The sequence below is a fragment of the Eriocheir sinensis genome, chromosome 56 (genome assembly GCF_024679095.1).
Source record: "Eriocheir sinensis breed Jianghai 21 chromosome 56, ASM2467909v1, whole genome shotgun sequence".
NCBI classification, from domain to species: domain Eukaryota; kingdom Metazoa; phylum Arthropoda; class Malacostraca; order Decapoda; family Varunidae; genus Eriocheir; species Eriocheir sinensis.
The window spans coordinates 5,103,432-5,122,382 of record NC_066564.1 but is presented as its reverse complement, the minus strand read 5'-3'; the positions used below and the strand labels follow the sequence as shown (position 1 = coordinate 5,122,382).

At 44.9% G+C, this 18,951-nt stretch overlaps 1 protein-coding gene across 9 annotated transcripts in view; it reads left to right on the top strand.

Annotated features, from left to right (window-relative positions):
- The window catches only part of LOC126984194 (thyroid receptor-interacting protein 11-like), a 165,845-nt gene that overhangs the window by 144,832 nt on the left and 2,062 nt on the right, over window positions 1-18,951 (top strand). For 5 of the 9 annotated variants that reach the window (XM_050837691.1, XM_050837692.1, XM_050837689.1 and 2 more), the window contains 15 exons: window positions 2,173-2,238; window positions 2,600-2,686; window positions 2,969-3,098; window positions 3,317-4,254; window positions 4,530-4,682; window positions 4,979-6,733; window positions 7,150-7,329; window positions 8,167-8,292; window positions 8,700-8,893; window positions 9,287-9,428; window positions 9,674-9,799; window positions 9,967-10,066; window positions 13,219-13,278; window positions 17,307-17,388; window positions 17,846-18,071. In XM_050837691.1, the coding sequence (XP_050693648.1) occupies window positions 2,173-2,238; window positions 2,600-2,686; window positions 2,969-3,098; window positions 3,317-4,254; window positions 4,530-4,682; window positions 4,979-6,733; window positions 7,150-7,329; window positions 8,167-8,292; window positions 8,700-8,893; window positions 9,287-9,428; window positions 9,674-9,799; window positions 9,967-10,066; window positions 13,219-13,278; window positions 17,307-17,388; window positions 17,846-18,071 (4,365 nt within the window). Of the gene's footprint in view, window positions 1-2,172; window positions 2,239-2,596; window positions 2,687-2,968; window positions 3,099-3,316; window positions 4,255-4,529; window positions 4,683-4,978; window positions 6,734-7,149; window positions 7,330-8,166; window positions 8,293-8,699; window positions 8,894-9,286; window positions 9,429-9,673; window positions 9,800-9,966; window positions 10,067-13,218; window positions 13,279-17,306; window positions 17,389-17,845; window positions 18,072-18,951 lie in introns of all 9 variants that reach the window. The other 4 variants (XM_050837694.1, XM_050837693.1, XM_050837696.1 and 1 more) reach the window with 4 other exon arrangements.

The following is an 18,951-nucleotide window of genomic DNA, read 5'->3' as shown; positions in this document are numbered from 1 at the left end:
GTCTATATTATGGCTTCAGTGGTGCTAATCTGCATGAACCGGCGATCTGGCCCTCCCGGTTAATAATTAAAAACACTCTAACATCAAGTATTGCGTGAGAAAGAAGAAGAAGAATCGAAGGTGTTATGTGTTACAGGAAGATGGTGATTTTCGTTGTTTCATATACCTGTCTGATCTATTGCTCAGGTAGTCTTGGTTAATTCATCCCCCGTATTCTCTGATGATTTCGGCTCTCGCAACAACTATTCTCAAAGGTCTCAAGCGCAGCACCCTTGTCAAACTATCACTAGGCTCGTAAAACTACCCATGGAAATACCCACCACCTCCATGAAAGCCTTATCAAATGTGTGTGTGTGTGTGTGTGTGTGTGTGTGTGTGTGTGTGTGTGTGTGTGTGTGTGTGTGTGTGTGTTTGTTAGCCCCGCAATGTTTGAGAGTATGAGCCAATGTAAGGTCGTGTGTGTTCATTCGGGGACCATTACAAGTGTTTTATATAGTGCAGAGGCGTTGTGTGTTGTTAAGGTGTTGTGGTCTCGCCTATTTTGAGTTATATTAAGGTTTGGGAAGTTTGTCAAGCCGATAGCATCATCCTCTCCCTTCTGTCCTCTTCTATCCCTTCCTCTCCTACCCTAGCTATAGCATCGTGCACCCAAAACTCCTTCCCCACCAGCCTATACACCCCTTCGCTACACCCTACTCCTCTATCATACACCAGCCTTTGCCTATACATCTAATATACACCTTTATTCACCTGTTGAGTATTACCTGACGCCCTAACCCCTGTACCTACACAACTAGCAACAACTACACACGGTCATATACACCTATACACCACTTACCTACACCCTACTCCTTATCATACCCCAATTTCACGCCTATACATCTAATCCACCTTGATACACCTTTCCAATCGACCTATAGTATCACCTGACGCCCGTTCCTTACACCTACACAACCAGCAACACCTTCACGCCTTTCCGTTAGCGTGTAGTGTGTCCTATCGCTCGCCCACACCTGTGAAATACCTTAATTAAGCGTTGTGTTCTATTGTGCTTTGATTGTAAGGTTGTTGGGCTGAAAGGCTGGGTTGAAATGTGGTTGCAAGGTTTTATTTTTCACTTTATTTGGTTTTATTTCATTGTCAAGGGTTGTATTCTCTCTCTCTCTCTCTCTCTCTCTCTCTCTCTCTCTCTCTCTCTCTCTCTCTCTCTCTCTCTCTCTCTCTCTCTCTCTCTCTCTCTCTCTCTCTCTCTCTCTCTCTCTCTCTCGTGCATACAGTATTTTCACTTCCTCCCGCATTATGCCACCAACACTATCACCCAGCAGCCCCCGATATCCCCTTCCCTCCGTCCCTCTGCTTCTACCACTAATGCTGCCTCCCTCCCCCCCCCTCACCTCTATCCCTGCTCCCCCTTATGCTATCTCTCTTTCCCCACGCGGTGCCGTTCACGCTAGTCCCTCCCTCCCCCTCCCGCACCCCCCCACACCCCCTCCCTCCGGTGCCCCACCCTTCCTTTTCCTGGCCATTCTAAAAGTGTGACGTGTACACTGCATACTCCAGTCAGCCGCCAGCCACGGGTTGCGAAGGGTGTCCGTGCGCGCTCTAGCCCCGGCCCAGGTGTGCGCGGTGTAGCGGGGCGGCTCAGTCACAGGTGTGCTGCCGAGAGGTTTTCACTCGTTGCCTCTTCAAGTAGTTTGTGTGTGTGTGAGTGTTTGGTGTGTTCTTCTGCCGTTGTGGGTGAGCGGCGGTGCACGATAAGGCGCGACGGCTGGCGTCAGGGTGAGGGTGTGAGGCCCGTGTGGCCCTCCCCGACGTGTGCTTCACCCCGCCGAGGCTCACCCGAGTGTGCCACTGTCTCGCGGGCTTCACGGGTGATGGCGACACACCATTCACGAACATATATATACATGCAATATAATCACTTTAGTCGCGCGTGATATATGTTTCCTGATGACCAGTTAGGAAGCAAAGGGGTTACCTCGTGTTTTCTTTGCCTCCCAAGTGGTCATCAGCAAACATAATCGTGCTTGTGTTTGTGTGTTAGAAATTGAGGAAACATTATAAGTATTGTTACATTGGGATAAGGTATGAAACCAAGTATGAAATAGCTAGTGTGTGTGTGTGTGTGTGTGTGTGTGTGTGTGTGTGTGTAAAGCCCGGGTTGTGTTACAGAGTGAGGATGGCGTGGCGTCAACTGCGGGCGCGGGCCAGGACGCTGCTGCTGCTGCTGCTGCTCAGGTGAGGAGGGACGAACATTCGGCCCCCCCCCCGCGTGGCCCGCCGCTCCGGGGGGCGCCTGTGTCCGCCGTGACTTGCACGAACATTAATACATACATGACGCACAACACCGCGGACACTCAACTTGTTTTCCCGCTCCGGCCAGCGCTCAGCCGCGGCTCACGCTCCTCTTGGTTCTCGTGGGAGGGAACACGTGCTCTATCTCTAAGGGGGGAGGGGAGCGGGGATCCTCATTCAAGTTCACTGGGAAGAGTTTATATAGTTGATTTGTGTGTGTGTGTGTGTGTGTGTGTGTGTGTGTGTGTGTGTGTGTGTGTGTCAGGGGTGCGAGAGGTGGCATTAATGGTATTTCCGCGCCCAGCGATGCCGCGAGCTGGAGCAGGAGAGGGACGAGCTGCGGGCCGCCCTCGGTGCCCTCCAGACCCAGCTGCAGGACCTCACACCCAAGGTAACGTACACACACACTGTTCATCTGCAGACAATGCCTCACCACCACACAACTCTTCTACCCATTACTGTGCCACTCTCCTCCACGCGGCGCCACTCCCTTCCCATCTTGAGTACAGTGGCGCACAGTATCACAGCACACCATCAAGGCACTCTCCCGGGAGGCACTCTCCACAATCCCCCTCACAGAACTTAATTAGATATTTGATCAATACAGAAATGTGATTCAGTGAAAAGAATTGACATTGATGTAATGAAAATATATATTATAATTATTTTACAGGCGGAGGCTGCAGCAGATTTGCAGAGCCAACTTGCCTCCTTGAAAGAGAGATGTGCAGCCCTGCAGAAAGAGAATGAGCAAAATGAGAAAAACCTTGAGGAGCTGGACACCCAGCATCAGCAGGCTGTAGGTAAGACATACAGGGATCTGTCAAGGGAGAACTAAAATGAAGGACATTGCTGGAGGAAGGTGACAAAAGGTTATTGTGTTTCCATACTAACAGTGTGACAGTATGTCATTTTTAGCTGGGTGATAAATGTTGGTTGTTGCAAGTGTGATGGTCCTCACAGTATAGTCTTCCTCACTCATAGGTAATGCGTGTTAGTTAAACTGAATGTTGCATTTCAGAACAAGTCTTGAAAAAGAAAAACAAGGTTCAAGAGGAGGCTCAACTCCTGAGAACAGCTCAGCAGGATGCATCAGAAGCCCTTGCCCAGGCCTTGCAGGAGCAGCAGAAAGCACAGCAGGAAATAGCCTCCCTTCAGGATGAGGTGGCCACCCTGAGGCTCGGTGGAGAGGCAACACAGGCCACTCTGAAGCAGCAGCTGGAGGCATACAGCCAAGAAGTCAGTGACTTGAAGGGCCAACTTCATGAGAAAACTACCTCTCTACTGAAACTTGAAGAAACTGTTCAGGAACTCAATCAAGAGAATGGAAGACTATCTCACTGTGGAGAGCAGCTCATTGCACTTCAGGAGAGAGAACGACTGCAGTGTTCAGCGCTGGAGGAAAAAAGTTCAGTTGTAGAAGAGCTAAAAAGTATACAGGCTAAGTATGAAGAGGAAAAATATTCTAATGCAGAATTAAGGACGACCTTAGGAAACCTGGACAGTGAAGTACAAAAGCTCAAATTATCTGAAGAATGCTTAAGAGAATCACATGAGCAGTCCGAGGAGAAGAGGAAAGCAGCAGAGGAGAAGGCAGGTCATCTTGAGCAACAAGTTGACAACCTAACCCAAGAAGTAACCACCCTCAGGCAGGCTGCGTCTGACGCTCAGACATTCCAAGAATCTTCACAAGAGAAAGACTCGTTACAAGAAAAAATCAACCTTACAGAAGCTGCCAAGCGCCTCATAGAACAGGAGCTGCAAAAGTGTCGGCAGTCTTTGGAGGACGCCAAGGCTGGCACGGAAATCTTAGAGTCTGAGTTGCAGGCCAAGGCTCAGGAGCTGACCATGTCCAACACAACCATTGCTGAGCTTGAGGTGAAGGTGAAGCAAGCTGAGGGCGACCTGACAGATGAGATGGAAGAATTGAAGAAGACATTAGCTCACCACAATGAGGAGGTGAGAGAAAGAATATTATGTATAGTGATAAGTCTTGCTTCCTCCTTGATTTTTATGTTGGAGTGATGGTACATTCACCTCTGTGTGCCATGTTTTACAGTGTTCAGTGATCTATCTTATACATAAACCTGTTCCCAGGAAGTTAAATATTTCACATGCATGCTTAAATTACAAAGAATTTGACAATAAAAATACTGAACATAATCATAGGATCAAAACTATAATGAGTCTGAAAGTTTAAAAGAGTCTTGAGGTTCAGGTTCCTTTTCCTGCAGGTCCCCAAAACTGTGAAGGCCGGCATGCACAAGCTGGTGGAGCTGCTGCGTGACTCTGTGTGGCAGCGCGACACCTTGGAGCGCCATGTGTCCACCCTCACACAGGAGCTGAGGGAAAAGAATGACTTGCTGGGGGAGGCAGAGCTGTCAAGGGTGAGTTCTGGAGTGTGAGAGTCGGCTGCTTGGCTTTGTTGTATTTTGTTAACAAACCACTAATATAATCCTGTTTGGACCTGATAATGTAATACATATTCATATGTACGATACAGTTGCTCTAATTCTAAAACAAAGCACATGGATATGAGTTCTATTTAGAAATAATGATCTTAGTAAAAACATAGTACGCAGCTACTTTTGCTGAGAATCAACCAGGCAATATTTCAAGTTTTATCATTGGTAATAAAAGTTTGCCATAGCTTGGCCTTGACTTGGGATCCTACCATTCTCAGGCTGAGTTAGAGAGGGAGTGTGAGGACCTAAGAGACCAGTTGGAGGAGGTACAGAAAGGGGTGCGGCCCCAGCCTGAGGGAAGCAGCCGGGGTTTGCCCACTATAGAAGAAGAAGAAGCTGAAGGAGGAGTAGAAGGAGAGTCTGAAGGAGACCAGGTGAAGGAAGGGTGTGGGGTAAAGGAAGAACAGCAAAGGGAACCTCCAGTGCTTGATAGATCCCATGAAATCGAGGCCCTGCGTGCCCAAGTGGAGGCGCTGTCTGAGGCGCGGAGGAACTTGGAGACGGAGGCAGCCAACATGCGAGCAGAGAGGGAGCGCCTGCACAGCCAGCTGCAACAGGTGGAAGGTCGCTCCGGGAACCTGGCCAACCTAGAAACTGAGGCCGCAGCTCTGAGGAATGAGAAAAGGAATCTTGAGATGCAGATGGAAAGCCTGGCTCAGGAGCTGGATCTGACCACAGTGACCCTCCAGGACGAGAGAGACACACTCAGGGAGCAACTCAACACTCAAGGGGAACAGCTACAGAGTGTTCAGGTGGAGCTCACCATTCTGAAGCATGAGCGAAACTCCATCGGGCAGCAGCTGGTGTCTCAGTACAAAGTCTTGGAGGAGAAGGATGCCACCATAAGGATGTTGGAGGGCGAGATAGATGGCCTGAAGGACACCCTGAGGGAGACCTATGGTGACCTGGGCAAGTCAAGAGAGACCTGCCTGCAGGAGGAGCTTAACTGTGTCAAGTCTCAGGTCATATACAAAGAAGATAAGGTGGATGCTTTATCTCAAGTGCTGCAGCAAATTGGAGAGTATTTTGAAATCGAGGATGCCAGCACCAATATTGACAGGACTCGAAAACTTATTCAAGACAAGCGCTCCATGTTAGAAAAGACACTGAAAGAAAAGGAAGAAAGAATAGAGGAGATGTCCAACAAAATTTCTAGTCTGCAATCTGAACTGGAAACTTATAAAGTAAAATCTGATAATGAAGGTACATTAGCTACTAAACTGTCTGAAATGGAAAGAGAGTTCAGTATTACCAAAGAACATTTAAAGAGAGTAGAAATGGAGGCCCTCCAGCTACAAGACAAAATTGAAGAAAAACATAGACTCATAAATGGTATGGAGAACAGTGCAGAAGCAATGCAGAGTGAAATAGAAACTCTAAAACTTAAGCAGAGTGAAGATATGGCCTTGCTTGAAGAAAGGAACAAGGAACTGACTAATTTGAGAGAAGAACTTAGTAAACTCCAAACGTCCAATGCTGAGAAGAAGGAACTAGTCCACACCCTAACCAAGGACCTAGAAGAAGCAAGAACAAAAATAACTTTAGAAGAAAAGGCTTTAGAAGACCTTTCTCGGGAAATTGCTGTAAAGAATCAGGAGATTGCAAAAAAAGAAGCAAAGATTTCATCATATACAACTCAAGTTAAGAGCCTTGAGGAGGAAGTGGCAAAAATGAAGGCACAAGAACAAGCAGAGGGCTCCCAGTCACCAGACACCGAGGCGTTGATCCAGCAGGAGCAAGCACTGAGGGAGGAAAAGGCACGTCTGCTGGAGGAAAAGAATTCTTTACTCCAAGAAAAAGAACAGTTGAGAGTGGAGGCTGAGGAACACCGCACAGGAAGAGAGGCCGCCCTGAGGGAGTTGGAAGCCCTGAGGGGGGAGCGGGAGCAGATGGTTGCCACCATCACCCACAAGCACCAGGAGAGCGTCTCCTACCACAGCGAGATTCAGCGCCTCTCCCAAGTGCTGACACAGGTATGTGCTGACACCACTATTCTCCTGCTGCTTCCATGTCAGATGTTTTCATGCTATTCCTGTTTCTGAAATAACTCCTTGAACTCATTTCTACTCACTGTGTTGATTAAAAGGAACACGGTTAACTAAAAGGGACACAGCTGATGGCCTTGTACTGTGGTGTGCTGTCAATCAGGGACTGTGCACCCCTTCAATTAATTTTGCACAGTCTGTGAGTCACACCCTGCCCAGGAAAAAGGATTGATGATGAAATTAGTGACCTCATCATTTCTATATTTGACATAGCTCTTCAATAGTTTCCCTTTACGAGATTTTCACTTACATTTATTGCTGCGGATGAACCTTCAACACTGATGATATTTATTTGGCATTTTTTGTCTATATAGTTGCATTATTTTATTTCTTTCTCCACTCAGACCAGCCAGCAGCACAGTGAGGAGAAGGCTTCCCTCTCCGCCCAGCTCCGGGAGAGTGAGGCAGCGCTGGTGGAGAGTCGCAGTCACATGGCCAGCCTGCGTGAGGAGCTCCACGCCCTCACCAAGGCTAAGAGCGAGCTGCAGAAGAGTGCTGCTGAAGATATTATAAAAAAAACTGAAGTGAGTCCAGATGAAATAGGAACTGCTCATTCATCACTTGCTCTTTACATGTGCAATATACAAATAAGGAATGTGTGAATGAATGGAGAGAACAAAGGTGGTGAAAAAAATCCAAGGCAGTTATCAGCTAAACAGGACAGGTAGAAGAAAGACTATATATAAAAGTATACGCCACATCTACATATTAAAGCATAGAATGGAAATGAGGGAAGCATGAAATTGATGCTTGATTGCTGAAATAGTAGGTTTTATAAGGTAGAGCTAAAGGCTGAATTGACTGATTAGGATTGCTCTCCTTTTCATTCTGATAATTGATGTTTCAGACCTTTAGGGGGGCTTCATGGTGCAGTGGTTAGCACACTCGGCTCACAACCGAGAGAGCCCAGGTTCGATTCCCGGGCGGAGTGGAAAAATTTGGGTGGCTTTTCCGATACCCTACGCCCCTGTCCACCCAACAGTGAATGGGTACCAGGTATTAATCGGGGGTTGTGTCCCGTCTCCTGGGATCTGTTCCCTTCTGTCTCTCTCTGGCATATGACCCCAGATGTTGCGCCGACTAAACGAAACTTTCCAACTTTTTCAAACCTTTAGGTGGCCTGTTGATGGCAATGCTATATTCATAATCACTTGTAGGCTCTTGAAGATGTGTGTGTTTTGTGTGGTCTTTCTTACAGTTCAGTTTTTCCTTCTCATATTAAAGTAATTTTGCACTTTCCTTCATTTTTATACATACATATTTTGCCAAGGCCATTTTTAATCACCACCTTGTGTTCTCAGGAAAGGTGTTGATGTTTAGTTACAGTCAATAAGTTCTTATAATATTTCCTTCCATCACAGCTTGAAGGCCTTCAGAAGGAACTTGAGTCTCTGCGATCCAAGCACTCCACTGTTGAGCAGGAGAGAGACCACCTGCGGGTAGCCAACGCTCACTTCAACACCCAGTACCAGGACCAGAGCAAAGAGGTGAGGGGGTCTCAAGGTTGTAGGAAGAGTGAGGAGAAAGCCAACCATTCATATCAACTTTTATTAAATTACCATTTAAACTTGAGTCCCTCTCAATAGTTCATGGCTTACTTAACCCGTCCGTTGCGATTGGCACAGATTTCGCCTTCACTGGTAGCCTGGTAACATATAGTCCCAGGTGTTTCTCTGCCTCTGTGGTGGATAGTGGAGTGTTTCCCATGTGGTATTGGCATGCTGGATATCCCCTCCCAAGGTGCAGGACTTTACTACATTTTTCTTCACTGAATTGTAGCAGACACTTTTTGTTCCATTCCTGTAGCTTGGTGAGGTCTTCTTGTAGGAAATCTGCAGTTAAGGGGTTAAGCCATGTGTCAGTGACTTGTAGTAAATGCGCTTGTCTTACACAGCTGAGTAACATTAAGGAGAGGGAGAGTCGACTGGCCGGCGAGTGTGAGCGGCTGCGTCAACACTTGGTGGCGGTGGAGGAAACGTACACGGCAGAAGCCCTGAAGGGGGAGGAGCGAGAGGCCACCCTGCGCTCCACCCTGGCCAAGATGGAGGAGAAACTCAACAGCCACTCCAGCCTCTTCAACTCAGCCAGGTGAGCAAGGAAACAGGCAATGAGGGGAAACTAGTTTATACACTTAATAGATATTATATAAAAGGACCAAAGTGCACTTGAAATAATACATGAGCAGCTTAGAAGGATATAAGGTTAAATGTTCATGATTCCTCTTCTCTCACCATAAGCTACATATTTACCAGTCGGTTTAGCATCCTGGCTTGAATACAGAAAATAGCTAAGACAGCCGAGGAAAATACATGGTAAAAGTGAACTCTTACCCATTCACTCATCCTTTTACCTCATTTTTTACTCATATATTATGTTCTAGCTGCAAACAATCCACAGCAACATTTATCTTCCAAAGCAGAACTATTATTTTTAGCTTATTGGTTGGCAAGAAATGGAGATTAACTTTTTCCCCACCCTCAGCCAACGAGCGAGTGTTCATGTGGAGGCTCTTCAGGAGCAGCTGCAAGAGATAGCTGCCAAAAGGGATGATGCAGTGATGCGACTTCATGCAGCAGAGGAGGTGGCTGAGCAGCACCAGCACTCCCTGGCCACCCTGCAGCAGGTGGGACATACACACACTCACACACACACACACACACACACACACAATGAAAAAACATCAGTAAAGTGAGTTGTTCATAATAATTCAATGTAGCATGGATGCATATCATTAGAAGTATTTGCATTAAAATCCAAAACTTTCTCTTAGTTAACATTCCATCACTGTAATGAAGGGAAAGCACAAAAGGTTGAGGCTTGACAGTGTCATTGAATATGAAACTTATGCTACGGTGACACCCCCCTCAGGTGCTGCAAGACTTCCAGAAGAACCAAGCGCGGGAGATTGCAGAAGCAACAGAACGAACGCGAAGGAAGCTGGAGGAGGAGCAGGAGAAGAACGCTGCACTCACCACACAATTGAACAACTTCAAGGTGAGTCTATCTTCAGGGTCACTTGTCCTAATGGCTTATAACATACAATTGCATTACGTATATTTTTTTGTTTTGCTTTGTTACCACTAACATCAACACTCTTTGGGTATGTTTGAAAACCTGAACTGTTATAAAGTGTTTGCATAAAAAATCCATTTGTGTGGCAGAGTCAGCTTGGAGAGGCGCAGGGAGGCCTGGCGGCTGCTTCCAGGCTCGGGGACCAGCTGGCCAAGAAGGAGCAGATGATTGTTGCCCTCAAGGCTCAGGGTAAGTTCATCTTGTTCATGTCTATTTTGCATATGATTCCTAAATAATGGCAGTAAATAGATATATAAAGTGTGTGTGTGTGTGTGTGTGTGTTAGTGTGTATATGTGCATTTGTATGTGTGTTAGTGTGTGTGTGTGTGTGTGTGTGTGTGTGTGTGTGTGTGTGTGTGTGTTAGCGCGCATGCATGCAAATGCACGTGTGTACCGCCAACGCTACATATGAGCTCCAAAATTAATAATTCTTGCTAATCTAGAATGGTTGTGGTATTGTGCATGATGTAGTGATAGAAATATTAGTCTGAAATTTGTTTACTCTTAATTGAAAAGCTTATTGAGACTAGAATGCATTAGAATAATTTGAGTAAGAGGTACACAGAGACATGTAGGCTTTGACTGTCATTGGTAGCATGACCTTCCTTGTGCCTAGCATTAGTTGCAGGTTGGTAGCTGAAGGAGCCTTTTATGAATCCCACAGTATTTTAGCAGCTGTAGAGGTATGGTTAGTGGATGAGACAGTAGCAAGTCCTATTCCAGTAGTTTAGTAGTTTTAAGATGTCATTACTGCATGTGTCCTGCAAAGACATACTAAAGGAGCTGTAAGGTTCCACGTTGTTGGTGAAAACATTTAATATTACAAGTGATTTGCTAAAACAAGAGCATGGTGGTTGGTGGCTTCCTGGTGACCCTCGGGCTGGGCTTCCTGGGAGGGCATGGGTCAGGCTGGCACTGGTCGCTCGCTTCTCAATGGCTAATGGTGATTGGTGGGCCACTGCGAGGAAACCCAGGAGGGACCAGGACAACGCAGAACGACTAAATATCAGCTGGTAAATTTGGGTGGTGCACATGGTGTGTCCCAAATTTTCAACTGGTATTAAGTTGAGCTGTTGTGACCCTCTGCTGGCAGGAGGCCCTGTGGTAGCTCACACCTCCTCCCCCACCTCACCGCACCACCCAGCACCCTCACGCTCAGCCTCTCCTCCTTCACACTCACGTTATGGTTTATTTGGTCAAACACTCTACTGTGGCAGGTGCACGCTTGCTTGTTTTATTGATTTGTTTGGTTGCATTCTGTAGTTTTTTTATATTTTTTTGCCATTGATTATTTTATTATGCTTGAAGTTAATTTTTTGTTTTGTTATATTTCTCATTTTTTTCAGTTTCTGGCTTTTGACCATTTAGTAATTACTGTCAGTGCTTTTACATTTATATAGAGGATACTAGAGTAGTGCTTTCCCACCTCAAATAGTTAGCAGGTTGCCACTTACCCCTGGTGATGAGGGAACACAACTAACCCACCCAGAGTGGTCCACACCGAGGCTGTGTCTTGGATGGCACAATGCTTAGGGCTTAGGGTGCAGAAGTAGTAATCAGTGTTTGATGTAGGGGACAAATATAATTTTGCAGGTTGCAATGTTGTGTAACACCTGGTATTTTTTACTGTTTGTATGTTGTGCTAAAGAGTAGGAATAGTTTATCATGTCTATCAGCCTCTCTCATTTTTCTCCCATGTAACTGAAAAAATTAGTTAGGTTTGCCAGGCCCTGCAAGCCTGTACATTAGTGAAAGAAAGAAAAGTTGCATAAATGCTTTGCATGGCTCATTGGCGAAGTTGTTTGTCAGACAATTCAGATTAGATACCGTAGAATAACCAGAGCAGAAGATACAATGTATGTTAGGTATGGAAAATATATCCTGAATACTTTCTGCACAGTTAACCCTTTCTATACGTGACGCAGACGTCGGCGTCAAAGTATAGAAAGGGTTAAGAGGAAATGGAAGAGGATTAATCCTCTTCTAAACCTCTTAATCCTCTTCCATTTCCTCTTAAGAGGTTTAGAGGAGGATTAAGAGGAAATGGAAGAGGATTAAGAGGATTAACCCTTTCCATGCGGTGACACCGACGTTGGCGTCACCGTATTGGAGGGGTTAATACTATATACTTGTGAGAGAGAGAGAGAGAAATTATCTGAAAAACTTTTAATAGTTTATTTATATTAAGTGTGTGTGTGTGTGTGTGTGTAATTCACCTCTTGGTCTGCTGCTGGTCTCTCGAGACAGCCAGCCGTTCCCCTACGGAAGACCACAGAGCTCATAGTACCGATCTGTGTGTGTGTGTGTGTGTGTGCACGTGTTCATTTCATTGTGCTTTTATTATTCTTTTCTGGACCTTTGTATGCGCTGGAGTTCACGGTTTGCTCAAGAATCTTTTCTGTCTTGCTTACTCGTTTTCTCTCATTTGTTGGACAGACATCCTGCACAGCTTTGCTTGCCGTGTGCCCCCTCACACTTGTCTCTGTTTTTATTTGTTTTTAGTTGACAAGACTAACCCCAAGCTATTGCATCTGACCACATTTTTCACTTCCCTGTGTATTTCCTTTTACATATATATGGCTTTTCATTGCTCATGATGCTTCAACTCCAAAGAGTCTGCATCTCCTGATATCTATCAGAGCTGGTACAGCTGTACTACCATGCAGTAATCTGATTGTCCCTTTGCAATAAAATCACATCAGATGTCATTGACTGTATCTGGCATCCAAGGAGCCCAAACACCTTCCTTCCTCTCAGTGCTTTCTTGCATCTTCTGTTCCATACATCTTGCTTGGCAAGGTTGTAATGATGCATATGTGTGTTTGTTCCCTTTTATATAGTATCAGGGATTTAATTGATTCATATTTGTTTATACTCTCTTACAAGCTTTGACGCTGGGTTCTGAGTGACAGTGATGTCGTATGACTGAATGCACCCATCTGCAATACCTTAAATCATAATAGTTTTTGACAAGAACTTTTGTACATACTTGCACACTAATTCTGTTTTGTCCTGTGAATGGTCTGTCAGGGACGTAGTATAGCAGCCCCACATGAGGACTGTCTTTGGTGTGTGGCGTGGCCTCTCCTTCAGGACAGCCACTGTGTCGACTGAGTTTGCTTAATTATTACTTTGGGGTTACTTTCTAATGTTTAGCAAGTGCAAGTGTACATGTCTTTTCATGGAGTCACTGAGGACTGTATGATATCTTAAGGCACTGTATTATAAAAAGGGAGTGACTAGCGGCAGAACAATAATGCAATGCAGGCTTTCAATAACACAGTTTCACAGCTCTCCCTTCTCCCACAAGTAACCACTGACCACCCTGATGCACGTTCTAGGCCTTGCTGGTGTAATCTCACAAGGTAAAGCTGAGGAGCCTCCAGATCTCAGACTACCAGGTGAGATTGCACGAACAGGCCTGCACACCACCCTCACCTCTCCACCTAGTGGCTCCCGGGCCTCACTCTCACTACATTGCTCTGCATGGCACGTCTCCTGCATCACTGCATGTCTTGCTTTAGAGTGGTTTTAGGTTGATGGGTTACTCAAGGGATTAATAGCCAATTATTTCATGTTCTTACTGATTCAGCTGAGAGATGATGGAAATATAAAAAAAAACATTTCCTTCTCATTCCTGAGTTATTTTCATCAACTACTAGTTGAAGCAATCATAAGTTTAACTTCAGCCATCATCTCAGTTGATCAGTTTTGGCTATTAAGTAGTCATTAAGATGGTGTAACATTTTGCCCCATCTCACTGCATTTAATGCTGACCCATGGAGATGAAAATAGCGACAGACATTGCCTTTTCAGGCATAAGACAATTACTGTTCTCAGTAATGTTTGCAGTTCAAACAATTAAATTTATATTGATAACATTACACTGCTACAACAGCTTGAGTAAATTTTAACATTCTATAAAGAAGTTTGAGGGAAACTTCTTGGTTTAGCATAATGCAGTGAAAGGTTTGGGAATGAACGTAACAAACCAAGCATGAAGCGTGTGTACATCATATATACTTGCCTCTTCCCAGTAACTCTCATGAAAAAATTCCCAACTTGATAGTTGTGTACAGTCTTACACCTTCCCAGGAATATACTGTGACACTAGCTGTGTGTATAACTGTACATATTTTCTAATGAGTGGGCTTCGTATCTGAAAATAGTAAGTAGACATTACGTTGCAAACCTCAGAGGTAGTGTGAAGCAGTGTGTGGTGTGTTCTTTGTTCCTCAAGGGTGTGGCAGAGTAGGTAATATGTGCTGTGTGTGCGTGTGTATGTGTGTGTTCATTGTTCCATGAAGTTACTGGTTTATATAAGGTTCTCGGTTTTAGTGCATCAGTAGTATCTAGTGTTTGTCACAGAAAATTACCATGAAAATTAGGGAATAACATCCATTTACCCTAAACTCATAGGGTGTCACCTTTGTATGACTTTTGTTATCAGGCCGTGCTGTATTTAATAGCCGGAATACAGATGAAAAAAATGCCACGTTTGCTCAGGTGTAAGTTTTCTGTAAGTGAGTTCCGAGTAATTTTCTTTCGTGTTTTTGGGCTGCTGAGAGGAAAACATTTTCATCCTTTGCAGTGACATGAAGGAAGATAACTTTATTACCTTGGCATGCCTGACTCATTGTGATGCATGGATCTAGTTTTATTATTATTATTATTATTATTATTATTAATTCATATGTATGAGATTCTCTTTTTTTTGTTTAAGTTGTATAGGGTTTTTCAACATTATTTTCTAAGTTATGCCAGTTGCTGGTTCCATTTCTTGTTTTATCATTTTTTGTACCCATTTTGCATTGCATGTTCATACTTGACAGAATCTTGATAGAATTAATTTTCAATGTTTCTTATCAGATTTCAATAGCAGTTTCAAAAGTGTTAAAAATACAACCATGATCCTTTGAATACTAGCATGGTAACCTACTCCAGCTGCCCCATGCTTACCCTAGTAGCATGGTAGCTCCCTAGCGCCTCCTAGCTGTGCTCACCCAGCCACCCGCGGCCGCCCGCACCCCAGACCGGCCAGCCTGGGAAGGGCCCGGCTGGCAAGGGAGCGCGCCAGCATCTGCGGCATGCCAGGTTAGGCGGGACGGAGGGGTGAGTATTACATCAGGTACTGGTGTGTGCATGGTAACCAGTGGCTGTGTAATACCCGCCCTGCTGCCTGCACCGTCTGCCCTTCCACCAGCTGTCCTTGACCTACAGTGTCTTTTACGTCATTTTGTTTATGCCTGAAAAGACTTTTCCAAGGATTTTACTGCTGAATTTTGACCCTCAAGTCCATACCTGCTTGCTTCAGTTGGTGCCTGTAACAGATTCATTCCATACTCTTTGTTTGAATTGCCTCAATTTGAAGTTTACTCAAATTTGTATTCTTCATGGAGTATCTTGCTCATTGTATCAGGTAATTACATTGTTTTAATAATGAAATGTTAAATTTTAGTGCTAGTAATCTAAGTGTGCATGATAGATGTTATGTTCTGTTTACTGCAGTATTTTCCTTCAAGATTACCATAAATATGTACCCATGGAAATTGCTTCATTCTTGGAAACAAAAGACAAAACAAAAAAAAAATCAATAGGAATGTAATTTCTAAGGTGAATTTTGAGGGTTTGCAGCATTATCACCTGTTAGGCTTTACATTTAGATGAAGTCCTTAAGCTTGTAGGAATGCTTAAGTTTCACATGGTCAAGGGTGCACTTTGCTTGAGTACATACTAGGTTCCATTAGGGTGAGACATGGAAAATGAATATTCATTTTAGGACCATGTCACAATACTTTTTACCATGCATTGTGACAATGGAGGACTTCTTCCAGCATAACACAGCCTCCGTAAGTCATCCCCTGAAGTGTTGGTTGGGGACCAAAAAAGGCAAACATTTCATATTTTCCATTTTAATGTATCACAAAAGTACATGTATTTGTAGGCTACTCAAAAGTAGCCATTGCCTCAAACGGCTTATCTAACCTTGTACCTCACACCAGATGAAACTCCAGCACACTGTAGTCACCATACACTACACTGGCCCATAAAAACCACTCCCTCCCTCTCCCTCGCACCAAGGTAACAGTGACTCTTACCTCCAACCTGCTTTCATCCAAGCATTTGGCTACTTTAGCCATTGAAGAGGGGGTGGGGCCTTTGAGCCAATTAGGTGTAAGGTGACTTTAGTCAAAAATAAATTTTAGGAGTCATTCATGGCCACTGTGATAAGGGATTCATTTGAAGCACTTTAGACAGGTAATGTTGCCTGGCTATTCAAGAATTTCGTTGACTGTGTTCAGAATATAACATTTAGTTTCAAACTATTCATAACATTATGGATGTGGTGTCACTACTTCTTAAATAATGCCTAACCTGATTTCCTTTGTGAGGATTATATTGTTTTGATGATGAGGCCTCTTGATTAAAAATGTAAAATATTCTTCTCAAGAGAGGAATATTATCAGGTACAGTACTGTCTCCAGGATTGCGAGTTTCAAGTTTGCGATAGGGACCCCAAAAAATCAGTTTTTATTGAAAACTGAAATTGCGATATGATCAGAAAGGAAAACCGGGTTTTTTCACACCTTGTTGTGGTCCTTGACTCCCATTCTCACTCTTACCCACCCCCTGGGCCTTTTCATTGGCCGAGGGAAGCATGGTGAGTGGGATCCGGGCAGCCAGGCGCATGTGTGTGAGCAGCCCTGACCATGCGCTGGGCCCGAGCAACTGACGGGCGGGCGATGGTGATGATGAGTGTTGGCGGCGTGGCCCCCACATCGGTGCCACCCAAAGGGCTTTTTCACTGGGGCCCGCATGTGTGGCTGTGCCCATTGTGGGCCCAGGCTCCTCAATTTGCCAATTCTCACTTTCCACATGTTGCACGGGACACCTTTCCTTTCTTCCATCTCTTCTTTTTAAAAAAGAAGGGATGGAAGAAAAGAAAAGGGTCCCGTGCAACATGTGGAAAACAAGAATCGGCAAATTGAGAAACCCAAACCCACAACAAACACAGCCACACACACACACGGGCCTCAAGAAAAACACATGTTTAGGCGGTGCCGATGCAAAGCCCACACCGCCGACACTCATCACCATCATCAGCTGCTCAGGCCCAGCGCGCGGCCGGGGCCATCTCCACACATGCGCTTGGCCACCCAGATGGGTGTCCAAGTGCAAGATGTCGACGGTTTTCAGTTTTCCCCACAAGAATAATAATGGTTCAAAGCTTGCGATTTCAACGTTTGCGACCCACAACGTCGACCTATTTATCACAAACTTGGAGACAGTGCTGTACTTTGGGTGTTATGGACATGTAAATATTGAAATGGGAAGTCTTGAGTTTTAGTATTGGAATTCTGTGAGTATTTCAGTGGAATAGAAAATGTCGTCACCAAAAGTTACTAAGTAGATTGTGTATCCTGAACAGTATCGTCCCAAGAGGAGGTGGCAAGGCGGGCGCGCGACGAGGTGTCCTGCCTCAAGAATTCCTCGGAAGGCAAAGTGGAAAAGTAAGTTTGTTACGTCTTGCAACTGTACTTTTGTTTGGCTCGGATGCAGAGCTTGCTTGTTAGTTCCCCAGCTTGGCTGCAGTGCTTCAGTTGCCTGCTCTACATAAATGTTTCAAGACAAAAGAAAGAATTAAAATCATTGATGATTAATAAAGTAATGGTAATAGAGCAATTAATCATAAATACTCCTTATTTTAAGGAATGGTGTGATAAGTCATATTATTCTTTACTTATGGTAGTAGTGGACCCTAATACTTTTAACATGTTAATACATGCTGCCATGAACACTTGCCTGGTGGGATCACAATTATCACTTCTTATTCCTCATTACATTACAGGAAGTAGTGCACTGCTATTTTGTGAAATTTGTTCTTGTCTACTCTGTTTAAGGGGAACTGATTTATAGAGAATGACAAGTGGAATCGATTTAGACAGTAACATTGACTGCTGCCAACAGACCTCTCCTCCGTAACTTGCTGGTTGGATACTTTGCCACTCCCCTTGACAAGCGGCAAGAAGTCCTGAGGATCATTGCAGAAGTCCTGGACTTCTCAGGGGAGGAGCGAGCGCGTTCAGGCTTGGATACCCGAGGCACCTCCTGGTTATCCTCTATCGCAAACTTCCTCGCTCCTCCAGCCAGCAATGTGCGAGTCACGTCCAAGGTGGATGTATTGGATCACACAGTAAGTAGCACCACTATATAGTTGCAGGACTTATTTACAGCAAATAATCTAACTCTAAAATTTTACTGGATTAATTATGTATTTCTGTTCAAATTTAACTAATTCCCTGCCCCTAATAATATATCGTCTTACTCCTCATACTTTTCCTCTCTTTACTCCCACCCTTTCCGAGATCCCTCCCAAATACTAACAGAATATCCTTTTGCTTCATTCTTTGTCACTAAAAATCTATGATTGAACTCCATTTAGTTTTGCTGGGGGACCCAAATGAGCGGCAGGGGCTTGGGGGCCCTTCCTCCTTTGAGATGCAAGGATCCCATAGGCTTTGCCCTTCACCCATCATTTATGGCAGGCTTCCTTGACCTGCCTCAAGGAAGCCTACCGGACCCTTCATTTCAAAGGAGGAAGGGCCCCATAGCCCCTCATTTTGTTTTGGGGGTGGCCAGGGAGGTGCAGAAGCAGCACCTGCTCACAGAACCAAGCCCAGGATTAACCTTTGAAGGTCTCTGCATGTGGGCTCCTGGAACAACCTGAGCCTCTCGCAGGCTTACCTACTACTCTACCTATCAAATGAGTTCAGTAGGCTGAGGGTGTATATAGTAGGATTCTCTTGAGACGAGGAGGCCTGGCAGTGGCAAGGTCAGTAGTGTCGGGTGCACCTGCTAATGTCTTAGGGAGGTAGCTATAGGCATCTCCAGCCAACTGCAGCCATTTGTGGCTGAGGTTACTCTGGTTGATGAGCATATAATTTAAGTGACGCTGAATCACACTCTGGGCTTTGTGCCTCTTGTTGCAGTGTACACTCCTGCCAGGATGTGTGACTAAGATGGAGGTGTTCTACACCCTACTCGACTCCATATTAGACCAATGCTCCCCTCAG